The following is a 22,347-nucleotide window of genomic DNA, read 5'->3' as shown; positions in this document are numbered from 1 at the left end:
TCCATGCAAAGAAACACTCCCTCCCAAAATTGAGATGAGAAGAGAAACTATGCAACCTCCCCTCAATATTCCTTTTGTAGTATTGGTAGATGCTTGGCATTGAATGCTAAATATGATCCATGAATGCTAAATAACATTTCTTCCTCATGGAAGAAATAGTTTTTTTGATAGGTGCACAAAATTTTCCTATTTGAGAAGAATGTAAGTCTATAAGTGATGCACAAGATCCAAAAGAATAATGAGATCATCAAAAGCTACTTAAATTATTTATGTGAAGATTGAAGTAGAACATGATTCAAATATATCAATATGGTGACAACAACATTGATGTGGCTATCATCAAAAGTGTCTACTACCTCTATAAAATGGGATTCACTAAACAAGTTCGATATTCCTATCAATTAATTATCCCAATCAACTATATAAAAAATATTAATCTGAAGAACTTGCTACCCTAAATCATGAGGAACCAAAGATAGGAACACACAATCTCAAAGAAGCAGGAGGTGGCTTGGAGATATAGTATTAGTGTAAGGTGTAGGAAAAAATGAGGAGGATAGAACTCCAAGGTTTAGATAAGAAAATTATATCTCCTTTTGCATGTTGAAGGTATCCATGTCATCCATACTCAAACCATTATCAAAGTTGATCGAATCAAAGTATGAAGAGGAATACAATCTTCAAATCTTGATTAGCATGTCTTGTAGCAATGTTGTGTCTTCTTTGCAAATTTGGATGATCACTAAATTTGGTGTGTACTCAATTATTTTCTTTGTGCAACTACGTGTGATCTAGTAATTTGAAATAAAATTATTGGATAATGAAGGAACATAAAGTATATCATTGATTTTTCCTTTGCTGATATCAATAGATCCTTAAATTCCATAAGCTAACATATAGGTGTTATTCACCATTGGAATTGGTGGGAATGAACAAGGCTCAAATGGACTGTGGAAATCTAATATAGGAGTAACTTATTTTATGCAAATTTAAACTTATCATATTTCACCAAATGAAAGACTATTCTTCATTTCTTAGACCTATTGGACTCAATGGTTATTTCCATTTGCCTCCACAATTCTCCATTGATAGGGATGAGTGTTGGATTCATTTAAACCTTTGAAGGAACTTGCTATTCAGGGCTATGATATTATGTTGGAGTAGCCAATATTCAATGGTATCTTCCACAAGTGAATAATAAGCACACGAAACATGTATATCAATAAAATTGAGTAAAAATGTACAATGATCAACCTTGCATATAAAGGCAAGGACGAAGAGCTAGGGAGACACAACTGGATATCTAACTACCCCTCTAAATGTGCAACACATGTTAGCTCATATGGAAAGTGTGAGAGCATGTGTAATGTGTATGAGACACGTGTATCAAGACGCAAGTATATGTGTCTTAAACATATGAAACGAGACAAAAACTAAAAATTCCCTAATTGGAGACTTCACAAGTGTGAATGGGTCAACCTAGAAAGCGCGATACACTAACTAGTTTGATAATGACCCTATCTATACTAAAAATAGTTGAGCCATAACTGATTTATAGAAATTTTAAAAATGGAATGTGTCATATCATGTTTCTCATAATCAAATGGAACTGTATGGACATACTAGATGCACCATAATATATTGTTGCATCAAACAAAATATTTTTCATATATCACTTTTCATATAAATATAATTTCTAACCCTTATTTCTTTTTTAATCTTTTAGTTTTTGTAGATAATTTAAACTGTAAGCGTTATTTGTGCCTATTTCACTTGTGGTGATAGAAGCTACTCATTCATACGTTTTCTCTATTTTATAGTTTTCAATTGATCACTAATACTAAACATAAGAATGTGATAAAATTCCAAGTATGGTACATTACTAGACTAGATATCCTTTTGAAATGTTAGAATATTTATCTTCCATGTGTTGGATGAGAAGGTTCATATTATTTGAAAGAGATGCTCATTTTAGATTCGCATTCATCTCAAAGTAAGAAATTATATAATAGTAAAATTTGCATACCCATGTTGTGGGCTCATTTTGACAAATTATCCCAACATAATTACATATTGACAAGTGGTGCGCTCTTGTGCGAAATTACATATTCAGTATAGGGCTCATTCTAACAAATTATCTCAATATAACTACCTAATGTTTTCTTTGATTGTAAATTGATGCTCTAATGATTTCTTTCTTTGTTATGATTAGTTACCTAAGGCATGTTTTTAAATATGACAACCTAGACTCTGATTTTGATAATTTCGAATGCAATCTCATGAATAGTTTGAAAATAATTTTAATTTGGTTAGTTAAAAAAGTGGGAAGTGAATTTTTGCATTAGGTAGATACTACTATGACAACAATCTTGTCCAAGATACAATATTATAATAGTGATTGTGTTCAAGAGGTACAAATGGATGCAAGAAGGAATATACAAATTAATGAACACTAGATTAGAAAGATGAATAGACAATTTATTGATTGATTGATAACCCTAATCAAATACTGATTTAACTCAAAATTAAAATAAATATAAAATTATGATAAAAAATGTATCAAAAGTACATTTTTCTCTTTTCCAAGAACTAAAAAAAAATGCTCCTTTATTGTTTTCTTCCTCATATCAAATATTCTAAATATTATAATTTTTCAACTTCTTCTCTAAAGCTTGAATTTGAGGATGGATCATATATATCAAACAATTTTTTTTAACAATTTTCTATTCAAAATTAGTTTTACAAACATTAAATCATACTTTATTTCATGATATATATAAAGTTTTTGATAATATATTTAAAATAACCCACTCCATATTGTACAATCTTCCGAAAACTTTAATTATATTTTATAATAGTTTTCCTTTAATTAAGTTACCGTGCCAAAACTTTAGAAGCACTAAGCAGAATCTAGGAGGAAATCTATCTTTTCATCAGAGATGACATTCGATTGAACTGAAAGGGATAACATATGCAATCGTGGCACAGTATTGGTCTACGTGTTTTTAGAAGAGTGGATCTTTAAAATTGGCAGTGAATAAAAAAAATGCATATATCTTTTTGCAGGTCTTTACGTTCAGTCTTGCAGCCACACAGACGTCAGAACATCATAAATACCCCGCCAAGGCTTTTGCCGGGTGAAAGCAGTAGAAAAAATCCAGCATGGCAAAGGTCATGGGTTCAACTCTCAGAAGCACCTGTGTGATCTCACAAGTCACTCTTAGAGGTACACACTTCTTCCAAATTTTGTCTCACATTCGTTTCTTACTTTGGATTTCAATGTTGCCTGTAAAACATCGAACACCCGCAAGTTAAAAAGTGTTAGAAAAGAAGCTCTGTTTGTACTCTGCATTTTGATGCTCTGATTTGTATTAATGTCTTTTTATTGGAAAATCTTTGTTTTGTTTGTCAATTAAAGGCTTCTCACTGCAATCTGTTAGCGTTTCTTTGCCTTATACATGCATATACTTATGAAGATAGATTTAATAGCCTGGTCACTAATGCCAGGATGATGTAATCCATAAACTATAGTAGGTTTTTTGAGCTGCATTCCACCATAGTTTCTGCCAAAGACAAAACTTGGTAAATTGGAGTGTAAAGCTACTTTTAGAACCCCAATTCTTTTTTCAATGAGAGCATATTTATGTTTTAGATTGCCAACATTTTATTAAAAAGATTAAAGGTGGCTTTCAAGGGTACCGCCAAGGGAGATAGCAACTTGGTGCTTGAAATTCCATTTTACAGGAATAACAGGTGGTGGTTAATTTTCCATTTACCTTATGAATTATTCAATATTTATTTACAATTTTTCATTCTCTTGAGATTAAAGAATGTGACCACCACTGTAGAGTACACACGGCTTCACCATCAGTCCAACACAGAATATGTAAATTGCCTTATAACTCTGAGTTATCAGAAGGGGAAAGTGTGGTGGGTTTTGAACATCTAGCATCGTGGGAGCAAGCGCCCAACCTTACTGACAGGCCACAGCCTAACAAATTTTGAACTCTAATAACTCCATATTATATTATGGAATGCATTGTAATTGAGTGATTAGTGTAACTGCCAAGGAACAGGGGTTCTTTGTCAAGTTGAATGTAAACAATGTTTAGTTCCACAAGTAGGGCAAGGTCTTACATAGGAATACAACTTGTCCACCTAGTTTACAGAACAGTGAGTTTTCACACAAACTGTACCAGCCCAGAAGATATGCTATAAGCTCTTGATATAATCGGGAGCCTGGAGCAGTCTCTTGCTTACTTAAAGGGTGATTCCATCAGCTGGTCTTTTTGGAGTCTTAATGTGTAAGCATCCTCCCTCTCTGCGTGATGCAGATTATTTCTCAGATCCGGCAAGATTAGTAATCAAATCCTTGTAATGCAAAGGAAATTAACATAATAGAACAGAGAACAGTAAAAACAATGGACTCCATACTCCTAGAAACTGTTGATGTGTGTTTTATGCACATAACATTTCAGAATAAAATACCAAAGTAATTTACCCTCTCTTGAACAAAATCACTTCAGATGCTAAGGGTAAGATCAACTAAAATGATTCCAAGGTTTCTACATGTCAGGTCTTGATGAGTGGGTAACTCAATGGTCGATGTGAATTGCTGTGTTCACTTGGGGGCTTACATAAATGTTCGGATTGTCTTCTTTGATCATAAAATATGCGGAATAGGTGTGCTGACAACTTAGGATTTAGCAATGTAGCTCCGAACTTAATTCTTACTAAAAAATGGGCAAAAGGAATAAGGCTCAGGAAATCTATTCTAAGCCTAGGAATGTAGGAATTGATGAACAAATTTAGTGGAATCAAACTAGGCAAGGTCTTACAAACAGGTATTGACACAAGCTTAGTGCAATCATCTAAAGTATACTTATGGATTTTCAAACTATTACCATCAAACGTTGACACCATCCAAGTTGACGCTTGTCAAGGGATGCATAATAATTGAAGTTAAGCTTACTCAAATTTCCAGTTGACCACACAAGGCACACTTACCAACGACAAGAGGCTAGTGGTATGGGTTAAGGATTCCACACAAATATATTCAACAAATCTTCCACTCAATCTAACAAACATTAAAACAAATTCTAATCTAAAATTCTAATCTAACTTGGAGGAATTGAGAACCATGAATGCAAAGACAACATTTGAAGAGCAAAATCACCCAACAAATTGAACAATGATTTAAATTCAAATAGCTGCAGTATATACCAACAATTCTGCAAAAACTCTCTCTTACAAATGAGAGACAATGAGGTATATATAGAGTCTTATACAAAATGGATGGCCAAGATTAAAACTAAATCAAGGGCCAAGATCATGCCAACAAAACCCTAGAATTGCCCTAATTAGGGTTTACATCAAAACTGGAGCCACCAACATATGGCCCAATAGAAAGATACCTAGTCATCAAATAGGGAATCTTCTAGAAGATTCCTCCCTACATCTCTCTCTCTCCTAGCATACTCCAAGAATCTAGCCAATACAGAATCTAACTCCATGAAAATGCTAGGTAAGGTATCTTGCTGCAAATCAATCATGTCCAATGTGTTTGAGCAAGCGTCCAAAGTATTCTCCCAATCTGGCATGAGCTTCTATGAACTATGAACATGAATCAACAAAGAGACCAAATCATCCATCTGACTCTTCTTCAAAGAGTCCAACTGACAGAAATACATAAGTTTCATCTTGTCTCTTAATTCGGCTAAGTGTAAACGACTAGCATCACTAACATCAACACCCAATAATTCCTCAATAGAGGCAAGTATCTTCAACTGAATATCCTGAATTGATCCTTCCATCTCTGTACAACTCAGCTGAGCGTTCTCATAAGTCGATTTCTTCGTGGCTAATGAACAATACCAACCATGGAAATCGTATCTGTCTCCACTATGCACAACGTTCTCCCTAGTCAATGTGTTCTTGGGAATCTTCTTCAAAGCTCTAAGGCATGGAATAGTCCTCTCCTAGATAGGGCGGAATTCTTCCCAAACTCCCTCCAAATACTGGATTCTAAACATGAGCCCTGTTGTCCTATCATATGCCTGGACAAATTGAGTAAGGAAATCATCGGCCTGTTTTCTTGCACTTTCAATCCATTTCACCACCTCCAAGAGTGTATCTCTCGCTGCCTCATAGTGTGAATGTAATCCATGATCAACTGCAATAGGGTAAATAAGGGTGGGATTCTCACGCCTTATCCCCGCAATGTACTCTCTAAGTCTAATATTATCTTCTCTATACTTCTCCTTCTCTTCAATCTCTCTATCTAATCTTGCACAAATCGCCCTAAGGTTATCACCAACCTCTTGAAATTCTTGCTCTCTTGTAGTATGACCAAGGGCAACTGAAGTAATCTGGAAATCTATAGGAGTAGCAATGTCCGCCGTCACACCTCCAATAAGAACATCCACTTGCGCAATCCGCATTCCTATCTCATCTCTAGCTATGTGCGACAAAATCTCAGCTCTCTTAGGTTTTTTCTCCTTATTGCTCCTAGCTAAGTAGTCATCAATGCTATCAATAGGCTGTACCTCTATCATCTTCTTACTCTTTTCCATACTCTTTATCAGCCAATCAGGAATAGCGGATATCTCCATACCATCATCGAGACACATGTCTCAATCAAACCCTCTCAATTCCGAGATAACATCATCATCGTCATCAGGATTGCTCTTGGTCAAATCATATACCTCATTTCCCAAACTAACTTCCAAAAGGATAGTAGGGGATCCCGATTGATCATCATTCTCATTCGGTGGAGCAGATGTCGCCGTGGCATGTAAATCCTGAATATTCTCTGGCAGTATCACTGTGTTGGAACATTGCTGGGTCTCCTTGTTCTGCTCTGTCATTTCAACTTCCTTAATTGATGAGACATTGAGAGGGGGTGAAGGAATGATAGTCTTTTGTTTCTTCTTCTTGACCTCCTCAATCTTCTTCCCTCTGGCCTTGACTCCTCCTAGTGTGTTTTTCCTTCTCTTGGGAGCTTGACTCTCCTCATCCACTTGAATCCTGACATCACTGATAGTTCTCTGATCATCCTCAGAGCAAATTCTTCCAGCTTCATCTTTTCATAAGTGAAGGAAACACCCATATCAACTAACTTATTCATCTGAATATCCACCCATGCATGGGAGAAACTCAAGACCTCTCTCATCAATATCTTCAAATCTATCTCCTTTGACTCTGACCAATTAGGCAATAAGATCGCCTTCTTCATTTCATTTTCATACTGTGGATGTGTATGATCTCTGTCATCTAACACCTGATCAGGAATGAGGAAAAGTCCACACTTCCTCATGAAACCACTAACATCCTGGATCACATTCATCTCTTCACTGCTTGCTCGTCCATTAGGCTGGCCCAATAATCTTCTATGTCTGCCTTGTGGATGAACTTCTCTCCCCTGATCCTTCCAACTTTCTTATCTGGATCAAATCTTTATCTTTTCTTGAAGGTTGCAAATCGATAGAATACAAGCTCCTCACTCGCAGTGCTGGCGGCTAAGGCAGATTGGCAAACCTCCAACGTCTTCCCAACTGAAATAGGGAATGTCATGCTTGTCCTATGCTTCTCTTTCTAAATGGAATCAAACTCTAGAAGCTGTCTCACCACTTCTAACAAGATCATTCTGTCGGAAGGATACCTAGGAAGCCTGTAGGGTTCGGATTGAAACCCATGAATCCTAAGGTACGTGAAAGTGGGAAATTGTATATACCACGATCCATATTTTTCTATCAGCTCTGTTGCCTCCTTGGACAACCTTCTGTGGATTCCGCCTTGCAGCATCCGCGTGATGTACATTGTGAATACATCATTCACTCTCTTATAATCTTCAATTCTATACTTGTTCAGCTAGGGATAGCACTCATAACTCCTGAATTGTCCTTGTCCATTTCAGACTTTACCTCTGCATATCAATCCTTTGCATGTAACAAACCGTGCAAGCAGGTATACCAAGTAGGAAGTCATGGCGAATGACTTGGACTGCTCTACATTCCTCAGCTGAAAGTCCAAATTGTCACTTATGATTCTAGACCAATTTATCAACGTTCCTTTTAGACAATCTTGGATAAAATAGAACATCCATCCATTGTATATTGCACCCTAAGGCATCCCCATCACTCGGTTAAGCAAGAATACTACATCATTATATTCCTCTTTGAATCTGTGCACATGAGTGTCTTGGGAGCCTTGGAATGATGAGGCCTAGGCTTGATCATCCACTCCTTATTCACCATGGTCTTACACGCATCCATCTTCTTCTTATATTGATCTTCATGTTCATCTTTAGTTGCATCCTTCATGTCTGCTCCACATGGAATTTCAAACACTTCCGCAATTGCATCCTCAGCAAGGTAGGCAATGACAACGCCCTTAGGAGTCTTGACCATTCGGGAGCGAGGATCATAACATCGTGCACACTCCAGGATAATCTCACTGCACTGTATGGACTGTGGAAATCCAACGGCTTGAAAAATACCACTCTTCATAATGTTTACATATGCTGGGGAAGGAATCTGGCTTCCAACTCCGAACATCCGTTGTCGCATCTGGTTCAGGTTTAGGAAATGCATGTTCGTGTCCATTATCCCCTTCCATTTGGATGACATCCTGGATTATGGATAGAATCCTGTCTCAACAATCTTCTATTGTTCTCTTCTTTCCTTAAGTCCGGACTTTGACATCGCACTTGTACAAAGCTTGAAGTTAGAATTTAGGAAAAATATAATATTCTTACTAAAATTCCTGACTTCTTAATGATTTAGACTAATTAGGGTATGGAAATCAGGAAAATAATCCACACTCTAGGTAGATTTCAACAATTTAAATACAAAATGTGACAAGGTTAGGGTATGAAACCCTCATAAAATCAACACCTCCTTATACTTAAAAATTTCGTGCAAATCAAAGTGCAAAGGAGTATACCGGATCAATAGTGACTAGAGTAAGGAAAGGCATGAAAGGTTGTGTTTTCACACAAAATTATGTCTGAGGGCTCCTTCCGAAGTAAAAAATGGCTGCCAACAAATCTGAAGACAACCTGCAATTGATAAATTAACCTTCTCAAAACATGTTGCAATCATTCAAAATATGCACAAATTCAATGAAAATCAATCATGATGACGAAAACAATCAAACTAAGGAACATAGATATGGCTGGTAAAAGTTGAATTTCTGAGGACAAGCAGCCAATAATGAAGTTGTAGACCCATGACAGCCCTCCAATGGTCTGAAAATGATCTGAAAATGCCCCCAAAATATCTCCAAATGTAGATCGCTGTAGTTGTGGTTGGCTGGGCAATAAAATATAAGTCTGAAAATTGATGATCAGCCAACAATGGAGGTCGAACTAGCTGTAGTAATTGCATCAAAACTTAGATCTGAAATAATCACAACAGGTAGGGAACAATGGCAGCCACCAAGCGTGAAGGGAATCCACCAAAATATGGCATCAAACTCTTGCAAAACCAAAATCGAAATTTTCCAGCTATGGCGCCACCTCACACAAGTCTGAAAATGTCATCAAAGGCATTCCAATCTGCCAACTTAGGTCCGAGAAGAGCAAGAAAGGATGGCGGCATCAATTAAAATCGCTCAAGTTGGAGAAAGAAACTCCAAACACAAAAATTGCCCCTTTCCACAAAATCGCTACCTCACCAAAAAATGGTGAACTTCACCAAAAATCGTGGCATTCAATCATCAATGGCAGCCACTAAACATGTCGCCAAGTTGGAAAAAGAAATGGCAGCAAGAAAAGTCTTCAATCAATCTCTTTACTTGAACACTTCCTCCAAAATCGCCAACCATTGAGAAAATCGCCCTTGCATAGGCACACTTGGCAATCTCAATAATAAAATAATGCTGGCTCACTCTCTATTTTAACTCACTTTCATCATCAAATCTCACCACACAAGCAATGTGGGATAAAACACTTGCTCTTATACTTGCTTGGTAGAAACCGATTTGCTTCTAGAAGGTTGAAAACATTAAATGCTTAGTGCAAATCATTAATTGTTTTTTATTTATTTTAAATAATCATTGCCTTTCATTAAAAAACAATTAAATGGGCTCACTTTATTAAAATATTTCAATTTAAATAAAAAATGGGCCAATTGGGGAAAATCAATCTAAGTAAGGATTAAAAAATCCTCACAAAAATCACTTAAAATCATAAAATATCCCCTTAGGGGAAAATCGATCCCAGTAGGGATGGAAAAATCCAATTGAAAATCATCAAATGTGCATAAAATGGGGGTCTAGGGGAAAATCGATCTAGGTGTGGAATGGAAATTCCACTTAAAATTAAGTCATCACACAAAAATACCCCTCTGGTGGAAAAACGACCCCAATCTGGATGAAAATCCGGACTCAAAACATTAGAAGTCTCTCTTAGTGGAAAATCGATTTGAGTCAGGACTGAGAGTCTGCACAAAAATCCTCAAAACTTGTCACAAAAGACCTGGTGGAAAGTCAACCCAGGTGTGGAATCAAGACAACTGTCATCCGCAATCCCATCCATACTCCTTGGTGGAAAAACGTGGGTAGTCAGAATAAATCTTGACACTTAGTCAAAATTTAGTGCATCCAGGGGAAAATCGATCCTAGTATGGATTCACAGTGGTTAATATCACCTTGCCGCTCTATAAGTTGCTAAAAGTGTCAGAAATTAAAGACACCGTGATCAATACCCTGAATGACACAAGCGCAATGAGGCCAAATAGTCAGAATACTTCTAAAGAAGCGGCCAACAATACTCAAGCCACCGTCAATGTAATTCAAGATGAAGTTGATAACAAGTAGCAGTCGGAGGAAGACGAATGTATGGTCCAGACCGTATCCTTTTCAGCCAAAAGGGAGGATATGTTAGAAGGAAAATTGGTACTTAAAAGAGGCAATGTCAAGAAAATCCAACCCACCGTCAAAGAATGCCTCACTTCAAGCCAGATTCTTCCCGAAAAATGGGTCGCTACTAAGAAGGATGTGATAAACAAAGGGAAGTCTTCAAAGAAAGCGGAAAATTCAAAGGAAGAAACCTCAGAAAAGAATGACAATCCAAAGGTCAATGAAGCAAAGAATGAAGAACATGATGAGGAGTCCTCAATTCTTTGTCAAGGAAAGGATGAGCCAGCTCCATTTCTGCTATCAGTCAGGATCTTTGGAAAATTATTGCACAATTGTCTATATGATTCAGGAGCTTCTAGTAATGTAATGCCCTTGGCCGTTTGTCAGAAGCTAGGTATAATTGCTGCACCCACCAGAAGGAAGGTCACTCAGTTAGACAAGACAGAGGTTCCAGTCATGGGAGAATTGAACAATATCCACATGCAGTTAGCAGGAGACCCAAGGGTCCAAAATTTCATAGACATATCAGCCGTGGATATACCTGACACATATGGTATGCTTTTGAGTAGAGATTGGTCGCGGAAGTTGAATGGATATGTATCAACAGACTTAGCACATATGTGGCTACCCTAGAGAGGAGTTCCAAACCAAATCAAAATCGACAGTACTCCAAGATTGAGACTCATGATAACCGAATATGGAGAAGATAATGAGGTCCTATTCTTAGAAACTGATCTGGGGACATATAAACCTAAAGTAGAAGAGGTCTTGATGATATAGGATCTGCGAGAAAGAGGTAATAAACAAGAGGTGATGGAATCTACAGAAGTTATTGTGGAAAGTGATCAAGGATCTGACCAAGATGACGATGGGATGTTTGAGAATTTTAGAAAATTTGTCCACAAGAATGTGCAACAAAGTATGCAACTTGGCAACTTAGCATCTGTTCGAGATCTACTCCTCCCCAACTAGTGCAGGATACATAATGCCGTCCATTCAAAATTATCTTGTGCTATGTGCAAGACTGCATTAGAACAAGTATACAAGATGGTCCCACAGACATTGATTATAGAAGAAATTGAAGACCCAGAAGTTGATAATTTCTCAGAAGAAGAAACTCTATCCGATGTGTCAAAAGAAAGCCAAGAGGAGAAAGAGTCAGAAGACCAGGAGAATCTAATGTGGACACTAAGGTTTGATGGATCTAAGTCCAAACAAGGATCGGGAGCCGGATTTGAACTGATCAGTTAGTCAGGAGAAACCTACCTCGCCACCCATAGGCTACAATTCCCATGCACTAACAATGTGGCCGAATATGAATCCTTGATTCATGGGTTACTGCTAGCCATCATAAAGAAGGCTAAAATACTACAGGTATATGGAGATTCAGAAATAGTAATAAGGCAAATCAGAAGGCAGTATGTATGCCATGACAAAAGGCTAACTAGGTACCGAAATCGAGTTTGGGATCTCATTGAAAGTTTTGATGCCTTCAATATTAAGTCTACATATAGACATCGGAATCAGGTGGCTAATTCTCTTGCTTAGGCTGCCAGCTCTTTGGTTCCATTGGCTATGGAAGGACTGAAGAAGTTCATAGTAGAGTTGACCCCAGTACCTTCAGTCTCGGACAACATCACCAACTGTCAGGTCTTTGAAGACAACAAGCACATATTGGATTTCTTGACTAACACAGATGTCTTCTTGGCTCAAATCATCGATGAAGAGGAAGTGGAAGGAGCAAAACTGGATGCAGAAGGAGTCTTGAATTTAAAAACAAACACTATCCCAAAGGGAATGGTGGAATTAGAGAGGATCTTTGATCCCGACAAATTAAGGGAGGTGAAAAGCCATAGTATGGAAGGAAATGCATGTGACACCATCAATGTTGGTGATGACAAACAAATTAAAAATGTATTCATCGGAAAGACCTGTACTTTGCAAGAAAGGGATGGTATCTTGAAAAATGTGAGGGATTTCCCAGACGTCATTGCTTGGAGCTATGAAGATCTCAAAACTTATGACACTGCAATCAGCACTCATACAATCCCTTTGAAATCAGGAAGCAAACCTTTCAGACAAAGACAAAGGCCGGTCAATCCCTTATTGGAACCGTTGATATATCAAGAGGTCCAAAAGTTGCTCTCAGCCAAAATCATCTTTCCAGTAAGACATTTAACGTGGGTCGCCAACCTGGTCCCTGTCAGAAAAAAGAATGGAGAGATCAAACTATGTGTCGACTTCAGGAATCTCAACCGCGCTTTAGAGAAGGATAATTATCCACTGCCATCACTGGACGAAGTCTTGCAAATTGTTAACGGATCACAAATGATGTCATTTCTGGATGGATATTCAGGTTATAATCAAGTGTTGGTAGAACTCGAGGATCGATTGAAGACCGCTTTCACTACCAAGTGGGGAACGTTTGCATATAAAAGAATGCCTTTTGGACTCATCAATGTCGGCGCCACGTTTCGGAGAGCTATGGATATCACTTTCAGGGACTTGATAGGGAAATGCATTATCATATACATGGATGATATCACAGTCTTCTCCAGGAAAAGGGAAGATCATGTGGATGATTTAAGAAAGGTTTTCCTGAGATGCAGAAGATATGGTGTTTCCCTCAATCCTAAAAATTGCATATTTGGAGTGATAGAAGGAAAGTTGCTAGGTCATGTCATATCAGAAAAGGGTATTTCCATTGATCCTGATAGAGTAAAGGCTATATCGACCATCAACCTGCCAGCCAGTAAGAAAGAGCTTAAATCATTCTTTGGCAAGATTAATTTTGTCAGAAAATTTATTACAGGATTTGCCGAGATTGTTAGACCCTTGAATGAGATGTTGAAGAAGGATGCCAAAATAGAATGGATGGCACCGGCGAGGAGAGCATTCGAGGAAATAAAGTCAGCAATTGCAGAGGCTCCAGTATTGATTAGTCCTGACTACATGAAGCCCTTCTACCTATATTCATTTGCCTCAGAATTTACTTGTGCAACTATCTTCACGCAGAGGAGTGAAGAAAGAGACAAGAACCCGATTGCCTTCATGAGCATCCCTTTAAAGGATGCAGAGCTCAGATATCCTAATATTGAAAAACAGGCCAATGCGTTGGTAAAAGCCATCAAAAATTTTAGAAATTACCTCTTGAGGGCCAAAGTACATGCAATTGTACCAGATGCAGTTGTGAAAATCCTACTCATGCAAAATAAACTAGGGGAGAGAAGAGGCAAGTGGGTCGCCATTATTCAAGAATTTGATATTGAAATCCAACCCATGAAGCTTGTTTGAGGGCAAGCCCTAGCTCAGACACTGGTAGTCGACAGGCTCGGGTTAGTTTAGCAGGTATATGAATTGGATGATGTCACCCCAGATGAGTGGTACAAGGAAATCGTGACCTACTTGCTCAATCAGAAGTGCCCTGCTCCTATGACACCTACTCAGAAGAGAGCATTGAGGTTAAAGTGTTAGCATTATATGCTTCAAGGATCCATCTTATATCGTAGAAATCATGAAGGAGTATATCTAAGGTGTGCTGGCAGGGAAGAAGCAAAACAAATAATTGAATGCTTTCACTTGAAGTTCGGTACAGGGCATGGTGCTAACTTGGCCACAACCCATCAAATTTTGAGAGCAGGATATTATTGGCCCACACTATTCAAGGATACATTTGATCATGTCAAGACTTGTCATACTTGCCAAGTCGCCGCTTTCAGAGAAAAGAATCCTACCATGCCGCTCAATCCAGTGATCAAAGCAAGACCATTCGCGAAATGGGGTATGGACTTTATTGGTGTTATCAACCCTTCATCCTGGCGCAACACACGTATATCATCACTGCAACTGACTATTGTACCAGATGGTTGGAGGCTCAAGCTCTTAAGGTATGCACTACTGAGGTGGTGATTAAATTCCTTGAGGAAAACATTATTACAAGGTTTGGTTGTCCTTACGCGTTGGTTTGCGATAACGGTTCTGCCTTCACATCATTAAGATTTTCAAATTGGGCTTTTGAATATGGTATAACCCTTAAATTTTCATCCAATTATTATCCTCAGGGTAATGGGTTAGCCGAATCGACAAACAAAAACATGCTCATTGTAATCAAGAAATTGCTGGAGAGAAGTCCAAGAGAATGGCATACCCAACTAAGATTTGCCCTTTGGGCAGATTAGATCAGGACCAAAACTGCGTTAGGGATTTCACCTTACTTCCTAGTTTATGGTCAAGACCCAGTATTCCCAATGCAGCTAAGGATCCCAACATTAAGGTTTATCCAAGAATACATGGAAGACACCGACGTTGTGCAGGCTCGGCTGACACAACTCCTGAATCTTGAAGAAAAGAGAGATCAAGTATTAGAGAATTTTGCAAAACATCAAGGGGTTGTCAAAAGGTGGTTTGATGGACTGGCTAGAATCAAAGCGTTCAGGATCTCAGATCTTGTCTTATACTGGGATAAAGACCACAAAAACAAGGGAGAGCATGATAAATTTGATAAACTATGGAAGGGCCCTTATCAGATCTCTGAGATACTAGGAGATAACGCATTCAAATTGAAGACCTTAACTGGGGAAGACGTCCCATTACCTATCAATGGGAGGTATCTCAAGCATTATTTCCAGTCCTAAAGTTCAGGAGGTCTGCCTTTGTATATAGTTAGCTTAGGTTCTTTTGAGTTCAGTTTGCCTGGGTTGGTGTGTGGTGTGTTTTTGGGTTTTCTTTAGTCTTCGTTTTGGTCTTAGTTTGGGTGGTTTTTTGCGTCTTAGTTTGGTTAGTTTGCTTGTTTTGAGAGGTATCCATTTGAAAAGGGGCGATTTTGATTATAAAGCACTCTGACATCCCGCTGGATTGTCCGTTTCATTTGCTCAATCATGAAGTCTTCTAGGACATAAAGAATCTTTCTTGATGGAATCTTGAGTCGAACTGTATTTGTAGTGAAGTAAGATTGGCTTATTGAAGCGAGATACTAGTGTCCTTCGGTTATTATATCTTTTCACACTAATAATCTCCGAGTCGTTATGGTTTTCAGGCTAAGCTGTGGTTAGTGAAAAATCTAAAATCTGGCTTCAGTGCCACCGCAACTCTCAAACCCTAGTAAGCCTTATTGCTTACAAGCTAAAGGAATTGACTGAATGAAAAAGCAATATCTAAAGGGGAAAATAAAAAAAAATAAAAATAAAAATGAAATAAAATGAAATACCAAAATTGGCTAATGGGAATATACGGATAACTCCATCGGGGCTATGGACGCTCGGCTGGCAATGGAGCAATGTTCATGAGATTGCGGCAATAACCTCGTTGGGACTATGGACGTCTGACTGGCAGCGAGGCTCTATCCAGGATGCTTTTGAGGTTCAGATAAACTACGTAGCTAATCACAGGGGAACCCGAAGATCATGATTGTCTTGTTGAGAGGAATTAACTCATTGCACACACATGGATAACCATGGACTTATTACCCTACCTCAATATGAAAAGTCTCTTCTTGTAAATGCCTTTTAACTCCTTGATTTGTTGAGGGAGATTCTCTGAGTATTCTTGAAAGATGGATTGATTCTCAAATGTTCACGAACATTCTTAGTGGTGTCGCCAGATGTTGTGACCATTTCACACATCGCCCCATCAGGATGGGGACCCCCTCTTTTTCTTGGGTTGTGCTTTCCCTTAGCTAGGTTTTTTCTCTTCTTGGTGGGTGTTTTGAGTGAGTTGGTGGTCGCTTGGGTTGGGTAGATTAGGGTTTCTCTCAAAGAGCTCATCCTAGGGTTTCTTTCAAAGCTGAGTGTAGCTTGGATTTAGGAAGTCATGTGTTGTCTGCCTTGAACCCTAGGGTTGTCTTAGAGGAGTTTTACCTTTCAGGAGATCAAAGATGGTAAATTATGCAAAAGGGATAAAAGGTCTTAGGTCAGGGTATGTCAGGAGTGTTGGTTTCCATGTCAAAGTCTTGTCTTCCTCTAAGTCAGAGTCGATTAGGCAGAGTCAGTGGCCAAGGGAAGATTCAGGAGGCGATTTCAGGAATTGTTGAGCAAATTGGCAAGGATGTGGAAGGATATGCACCAAAGGTGAGTCTAGGGCAAAGTCAAGTGAATCAGGCCTGAAAACTTGAATTTCGCTCCTGACCCTTCCAAAGGGTCTAGAGCGAAGTTCTTGTAAAACCCTATTTTCCTCACTAGGACCTTGAGTAAATCCATTTTTTGAGAGCAACTAGACTTGATGATGAAGGAGGAGACCTAGGAAGTCATGTTCAAGCCAAGAAAGGGAGGAAAAAGGTGAGAAATGAGCCCAAGTAGGAATTTCGCTCCTGACCCTTCCAAAGGGTCCAGAGTGAAATTCACTTAACCTTCATTTTTCTTCCTTGTTATGGCCAACTTTTGGACTTCTAAGGCATGGTTGGAGAGTAGTCAAAATCAACTCAGAAAGGGAAAATTCACTCCTGACCCTTCCAAAGGGTCCAAAGTGAAATCCTCATTTGACCTCCTATTTTGCCTAAGGCATTGGAAAGACCTTGTTTCAAGCTAAGTAAGTGGCAAGTAGACATGATGGTGATAAGGAGAGGTCAATTTGATCAAGTTTGAAGTGAGTTTAAGAAGAAAGAGGTGTGAAATCAACCTAATTAGATGAATTTCGCTCCTGACCCTTCCAAAGGGTCTAGAGCAAAATTCTTATAAGTCACCTTTTTTCTCCTTGTTTGCACTGAAAACCTTGTTCCTTGGGCATGGTAAAGGAAAATTGATATGTTCTAGCCCTAGGAAGTGATTGAAGATGTTGAAAGCGTGGATTTTGTCTAAACCAAGATTTTCGCTCCTGACCCTTCCAAAGGGTCCAGAGCGAAATTCACCTTTTCCTCTATTTTGCTCTTTGATATGGCCAAGTTTTGGATTTTTGAGGCATAGTTGAGAAGGATTTGATGCATGTTTGCCTTGGAGAGGAGATTTAAGGCGATGAAATGGTGGAAATCAACCTGGAAGGAGAATTTCGCTCCTGACCCTTCCAAAGGGTCCAGAGCGAAATCCTCAATTTAACCTTCTTTTTGGCCTTAAGACCTAGGGTAGCCCTTCCTGGAGCTAGTTTGATGGTGGATTGCCTTGATTGCGATGGAAGGAAGTTGAAGTTATCAAGTTTGAGTAAGAATTGGAGGGATTAAGTAGAAGATCAAGCCAAGAATGAGGATTTCGCTCCTGACCCTTTCAAAGGGTCCAGAGCGAAAATCATTATAGACCTCAATTTCTTCTTTGTCTAGACCAAGTTCTTAGTTTTAAGGCATGTTTGGAGGTGTTTGACATGTTCTAGCCTTAGGGAGTGATTAAAGTTGGAAGAGATGAAGAGTTTTAGCGTAAAACTTGAATTTCATTCCTGACCCTTCCAAAAGGTCTAGAGTGAAATTCTTGAAAATGCTCATTTTCTCCTTAGATAAGGTTAGGATCTTGGTGTGGATGCAAGGAGAATGATGTATGTTTGCCTCCTAGATTAGATTGGAGTTGGAGGAATGAAGAATCAAGCCTAAAACATGATTTTCGCTCTTGACCCTTCCAAAGGGTCCAGAGTGAAAATCTCCATGGACCTCATTTTCTTCCTTGTTTGACCAAGTTCTTAGTATCCAAGGCATGTTGGAAGAAAGATGGACATGTTCTTTCCTTGGGGAATGATTGAAAGCAATAAAAGGTGGAGATTTTGTCCTAGAAAAGGAAATTCGCTCCTGACCCTTCCAAAGGGTCCAGGGCGAAATTTCACTAAACCACTTTTTTTCCCAATTTTATGCCAAGGCAAGTGCGGACCAAGATGAATTTAGATTGGAGATGCCCTTAGGAGTGACTTTGAGTTGCTAAGCAATCAATGAATTTGAAGGAATTGAGCAAAACCAAGAATTTCGCTCCTGACTCTTCCAAAGGGTCCAGAGCGAAATTCTTAAAATCACCTGTTTTTCTTGCAGATCAAGTCAAGTCTTTGGTTTTTATGGCTTGGATGGGTGTGTAGAGGTGTGTCCTTGCCTTTTGAAGTTGATTGAGATTGAAAGAATGAAGGAATAAGCTCAAAATAAGATTTTCGCTCTTGACCCTTCCAAAGGGTCCAGAGTGAAAACCCTAAAATCCATCTTATCCTCCAAATTTTGTGCCAAGTCAGGCCTAGACCAAGGTGAGAAAAGCCCTTAGGATTGCCTTTGAATGATTTTTGACCACCAAAAATGTAAATTTTGAGCTAGGACAAGAATTTCGCTCCTGACCCTTCCAAAGGGTCCAGAGCAAAATTTTGGATAGGTCCTGTCCCTGGCTATGATTTTGAGCGAATTTTCCTTTTCAAGCCTTTTGAGGATCAAGCAAATGTTGCCAGGTTGAGAAATGGATTCAAATGAGGGAGTCTAGAGGAAACAAAGTGAAAGGAATGGAGTTTAGTGAGGGTAAACAAGCAAAACATGAATTTCGCTCCTGACCCTTCCAAAGGGTCCAGAGCGAAATTCTTCAAATCCACCATTTTCTCCTTGTATGAAGCTAGGACTTTGACTCCTAGGGCGTGGTTGAGGTTGGAATGATTTTACTTTGCCCTGCAAGATGAATTGAAGTGAAGGAGATGAAGAATTAAGCCTAAAACTTGAATTTCGCTCCTGACCCTTCCAAAGGGTCCAGAGCGAAATTCACAAAATATCATGTTTCCTCCAAGATTGTGTTGAGCCAGGACAGTGATCAAGGTGGATTGGGCTTAGAGATTGCCACAAGTATGCCTTAAAGGGGATTGTGAATGAAAGAAGTGTGAATTTTGACCTAAAACTTGAATTTCGCTCCTGACCCTTCCAAAGGGTCAAGAGCAAAATTCTCATAATCACCTAATTCACCCATGGTGAAAGCCAAAAAATTGAATCCCTAGGCTTTGTTGAACTAAAACTAGCATATGCTTACCTTTAAGAGAAATTCGGAGTGAAGGAGTGAGGTAATTGAGACCTAATTGTGGAAATCGCTCCTGACCCTTCCAAAGGGTCCAGGGCGAAATCCTTGGAAATACCTATTTTTTAACCTTATTTCAACTAGGCAAAGGCAAGTTGCAAGGACATGATGACAAGAGCATGAAGTAGTGAAAAATCAAGGTTGTGAAGGTATTGATAGATGGAGTAAATGTACCTAGGTGAGATGTTCAAGCAAGCCTCCTTGGGGTGATTTGAGCCTTCCTCATACCATGAACATTCTAGTGCCTATAAGGAAAATGTGCCTTAATCAAACTTTGAAGAAACTCTAGCATCTTCTAGGCTTACCTATATCCTCTCATCAAATTGCTAATCAAGCCTTATTTGTGTGAGCAAGGCAAATTCGCATGATTTAGGCACTTATAAAATGGATTAATTGATCCCTCTTTAAGCCTTAAGATCAAGAAATTCATACTTTGGCGCTCAAAACAATTTTTTTTTGCTTTATTACTAAGTCGGCCAGCTTGGAGGAATTTTTATTTTATTTTATTTGCACATTTATACAAGTCGGCCTATTAGTAAAATGATGAAAGCGCCCTATAAAGGAAAGGTGTATTTTGAAATCTTCATTCATTCTTTCATTCATTTTTCTAAGCGAATTTCAGGAGCAGAATTAGGGGTGCAAATTTCAGCAGATCTAGGCGAATTTCTTGATTGAAGAAGACTGGTTGAAGGCTGATTGAAGGCTAAATCATCAAGGGAAGAACCTGAAATTCAGATCAAAGACCTTTCGTCCAGCAAATCTTCATTTTTCTTTATCCATTTTTTTTTCAAGTTGATAGCTAGAAATCTAGGAGAAGGTATGTACAATCAGATTTTTGAGAGCATATTGAAGATTTGATTCAAATTTCTATATTAGTCCTTTGCGAGGTTAAGTCTTCAATAATCTGATTTGATTCATAGGGAATATCAATTTGAAAATTCATAATTTTAAGGACTTATCACTCTATTTTCAAATTGTAATCTAATCATTTCTTTAAAAGGTCTCAAATCTCCTATCTTGATGTATTATACTCAAACCTAACTTAAGCCTCTTTTGTAGGTATCAAATGACGACCCCCAAGGCCAGTGGATCCACTACCCGACAGGCTCTCATCAAAGAAGATCAAAAGAGCGATGATTTGGAGACCAGGATCGTGTCCAAATGGAGCAATATCGAAGACACCAATTTAGGAAACTTCAATATGAAGAAGTTTCGAGAAGCACCCTACATCGGCAAGCCATCACCCGTAGCCAAGAAGATAATTGAGAGTGGCATCATCAAGGCCGCAGGCTTTCCCCCTGCAGTCAAATGTCACGAGCTGATGATTGAATGTGCCCGACACTATGATTCACATTCGAGGACGATCGTATCCAAGGATGGAACTGTCCTAGCCTATCTTTCAGAAGAAGTTATAAGTGAAGCTTTTCATCTCCCGGAGCCGAGAGATATGATCTACAAGAGCTTGGAAGGAGCTAGGTCTATCTACGAAGATGATCCTGATACCTGTCTGAACTTCATCAACAAGAATTGGTTGCTCAAGAGTAGGCCTCGCTTGAACAAGATACCTAATACGCCACACAGAATTGATTTCCAAGAAGAATTCAGGCAATTGATAACCATGCTCAATCGGGTTATTGGTGCCTCTCAGGCCTTCTTCTTCGACAAATGGATGTTCTTCTTTATTCAAGTGATCGTCCAAGGAAAAGGAATGCTCAATTGGGCTAGAATCATTACCAACAACCTAGACGTCCAGTTGAGGAGGTGTTGACGTGTATTTTATACACAATCATACACAGAATAAAATACCAATAGGCATCTTATCCTCTCTTGAGAAAATAGTCTCTAACTACTGAAGATTCGCATAAAGGATCAGTTAGGTAGACTCCAAGGTTCTTTTAGTGGGGTCTCCACGTGTGGACAAGCTTTTTTAGTGGTATGATGTGATTTGCTGTTTCCTCCAAGGGGTCTTACGCATTCTAAAGCTCGAAGATTTTACTAAACTAAAGGAACTTTCAAAAAAAAAAGCAAAAGGATAGGGTTTAAGAGGTCTAATCTAGCCTAACCCTATGAATGACTTAGCATGGACGAGATTTGGCAAGACTCAACCAACTTCAATTTTGCCATAAGATAACAACTCAATTGAAATTAGTGCGATCTTCTAAGGTAATATAATGATGTTCAATGCATCAAAGACCAAGGACACTACTACGAAGGTACATATCCAAGACACAATGATAATTGAAGATTAAGGACTCAAAGTGTTCTCCAGTCGACCACGCAAGGCGTTCCTACAATCAGCAAGAAGCTAGTGGTTTGGATTGCGAATCCTACCAAATATCAAATCTCACACTTAGTCTTTCAAATTAACAACTACCTCGATTGAGCACGATTCAAGTGTATCAAACAACCATGAAGATAACTCAAGAAATTTGCAACAAAACACCATAACTTCAATATTTTATTGATTTCCAAGTCATCATGTACAACAATTGCTTGAAGTTCTCTCTTCAAGACTCAATCTTGCTACAAAATAAAATTGCTTCTAACT

At 38.6% G+C, this 22,347-nt stretch overlaps 1 protein-coding gene across 2 annotated transcripts in view; it reads left to right on the top strand.

Annotated features, from left to right (window-relative positions):
- The first annotated feature begins 2,984 nt into the window (after window positions 1–2,984).
- Window positions 2,985–22,347, top strand: part of LOC131026979 (uncharacterized) — a 51,152-nt gene continuing 31,789 nt past the window's right edge. The window contains exon 1 of one of the 2 annotated variants that reach the window (XM_057956977.2): window positions 2,985–3,226. In XM_057956977.2, coding sequence (XP_057812960.1) covers window positions 3,163–3,226 — 64 coding nt within the window. In that variant the 5' untranslated portion in view covers window positions 2,985–3,162. The remainder of the gene's footprint in view (window positions 3,227–22,347) is intronic. The other variant, XM_057956976.2, reaches the window with a different exon arrangement.

This window comes from Cryptomeria japonica, chromosome 10 (assembly GCF_030272615.1).
Source record: "Cryptomeria japonica chromosome 10, Sugi_1.0, whole genome shotgun sequence".
Classification (NCBI taxonomy): domain Eukaryota; kingdom Viridiplantae; phylum Streptophyta; class Pinopsida; order Cupressales; family Cupressaceae; genus Cryptomeria; species Cryptomeria japonica.
Note: the sequence above shows the minus strand (reverse complement) of the source record. Positions and strands in the feature narration are given on the sequence as shown.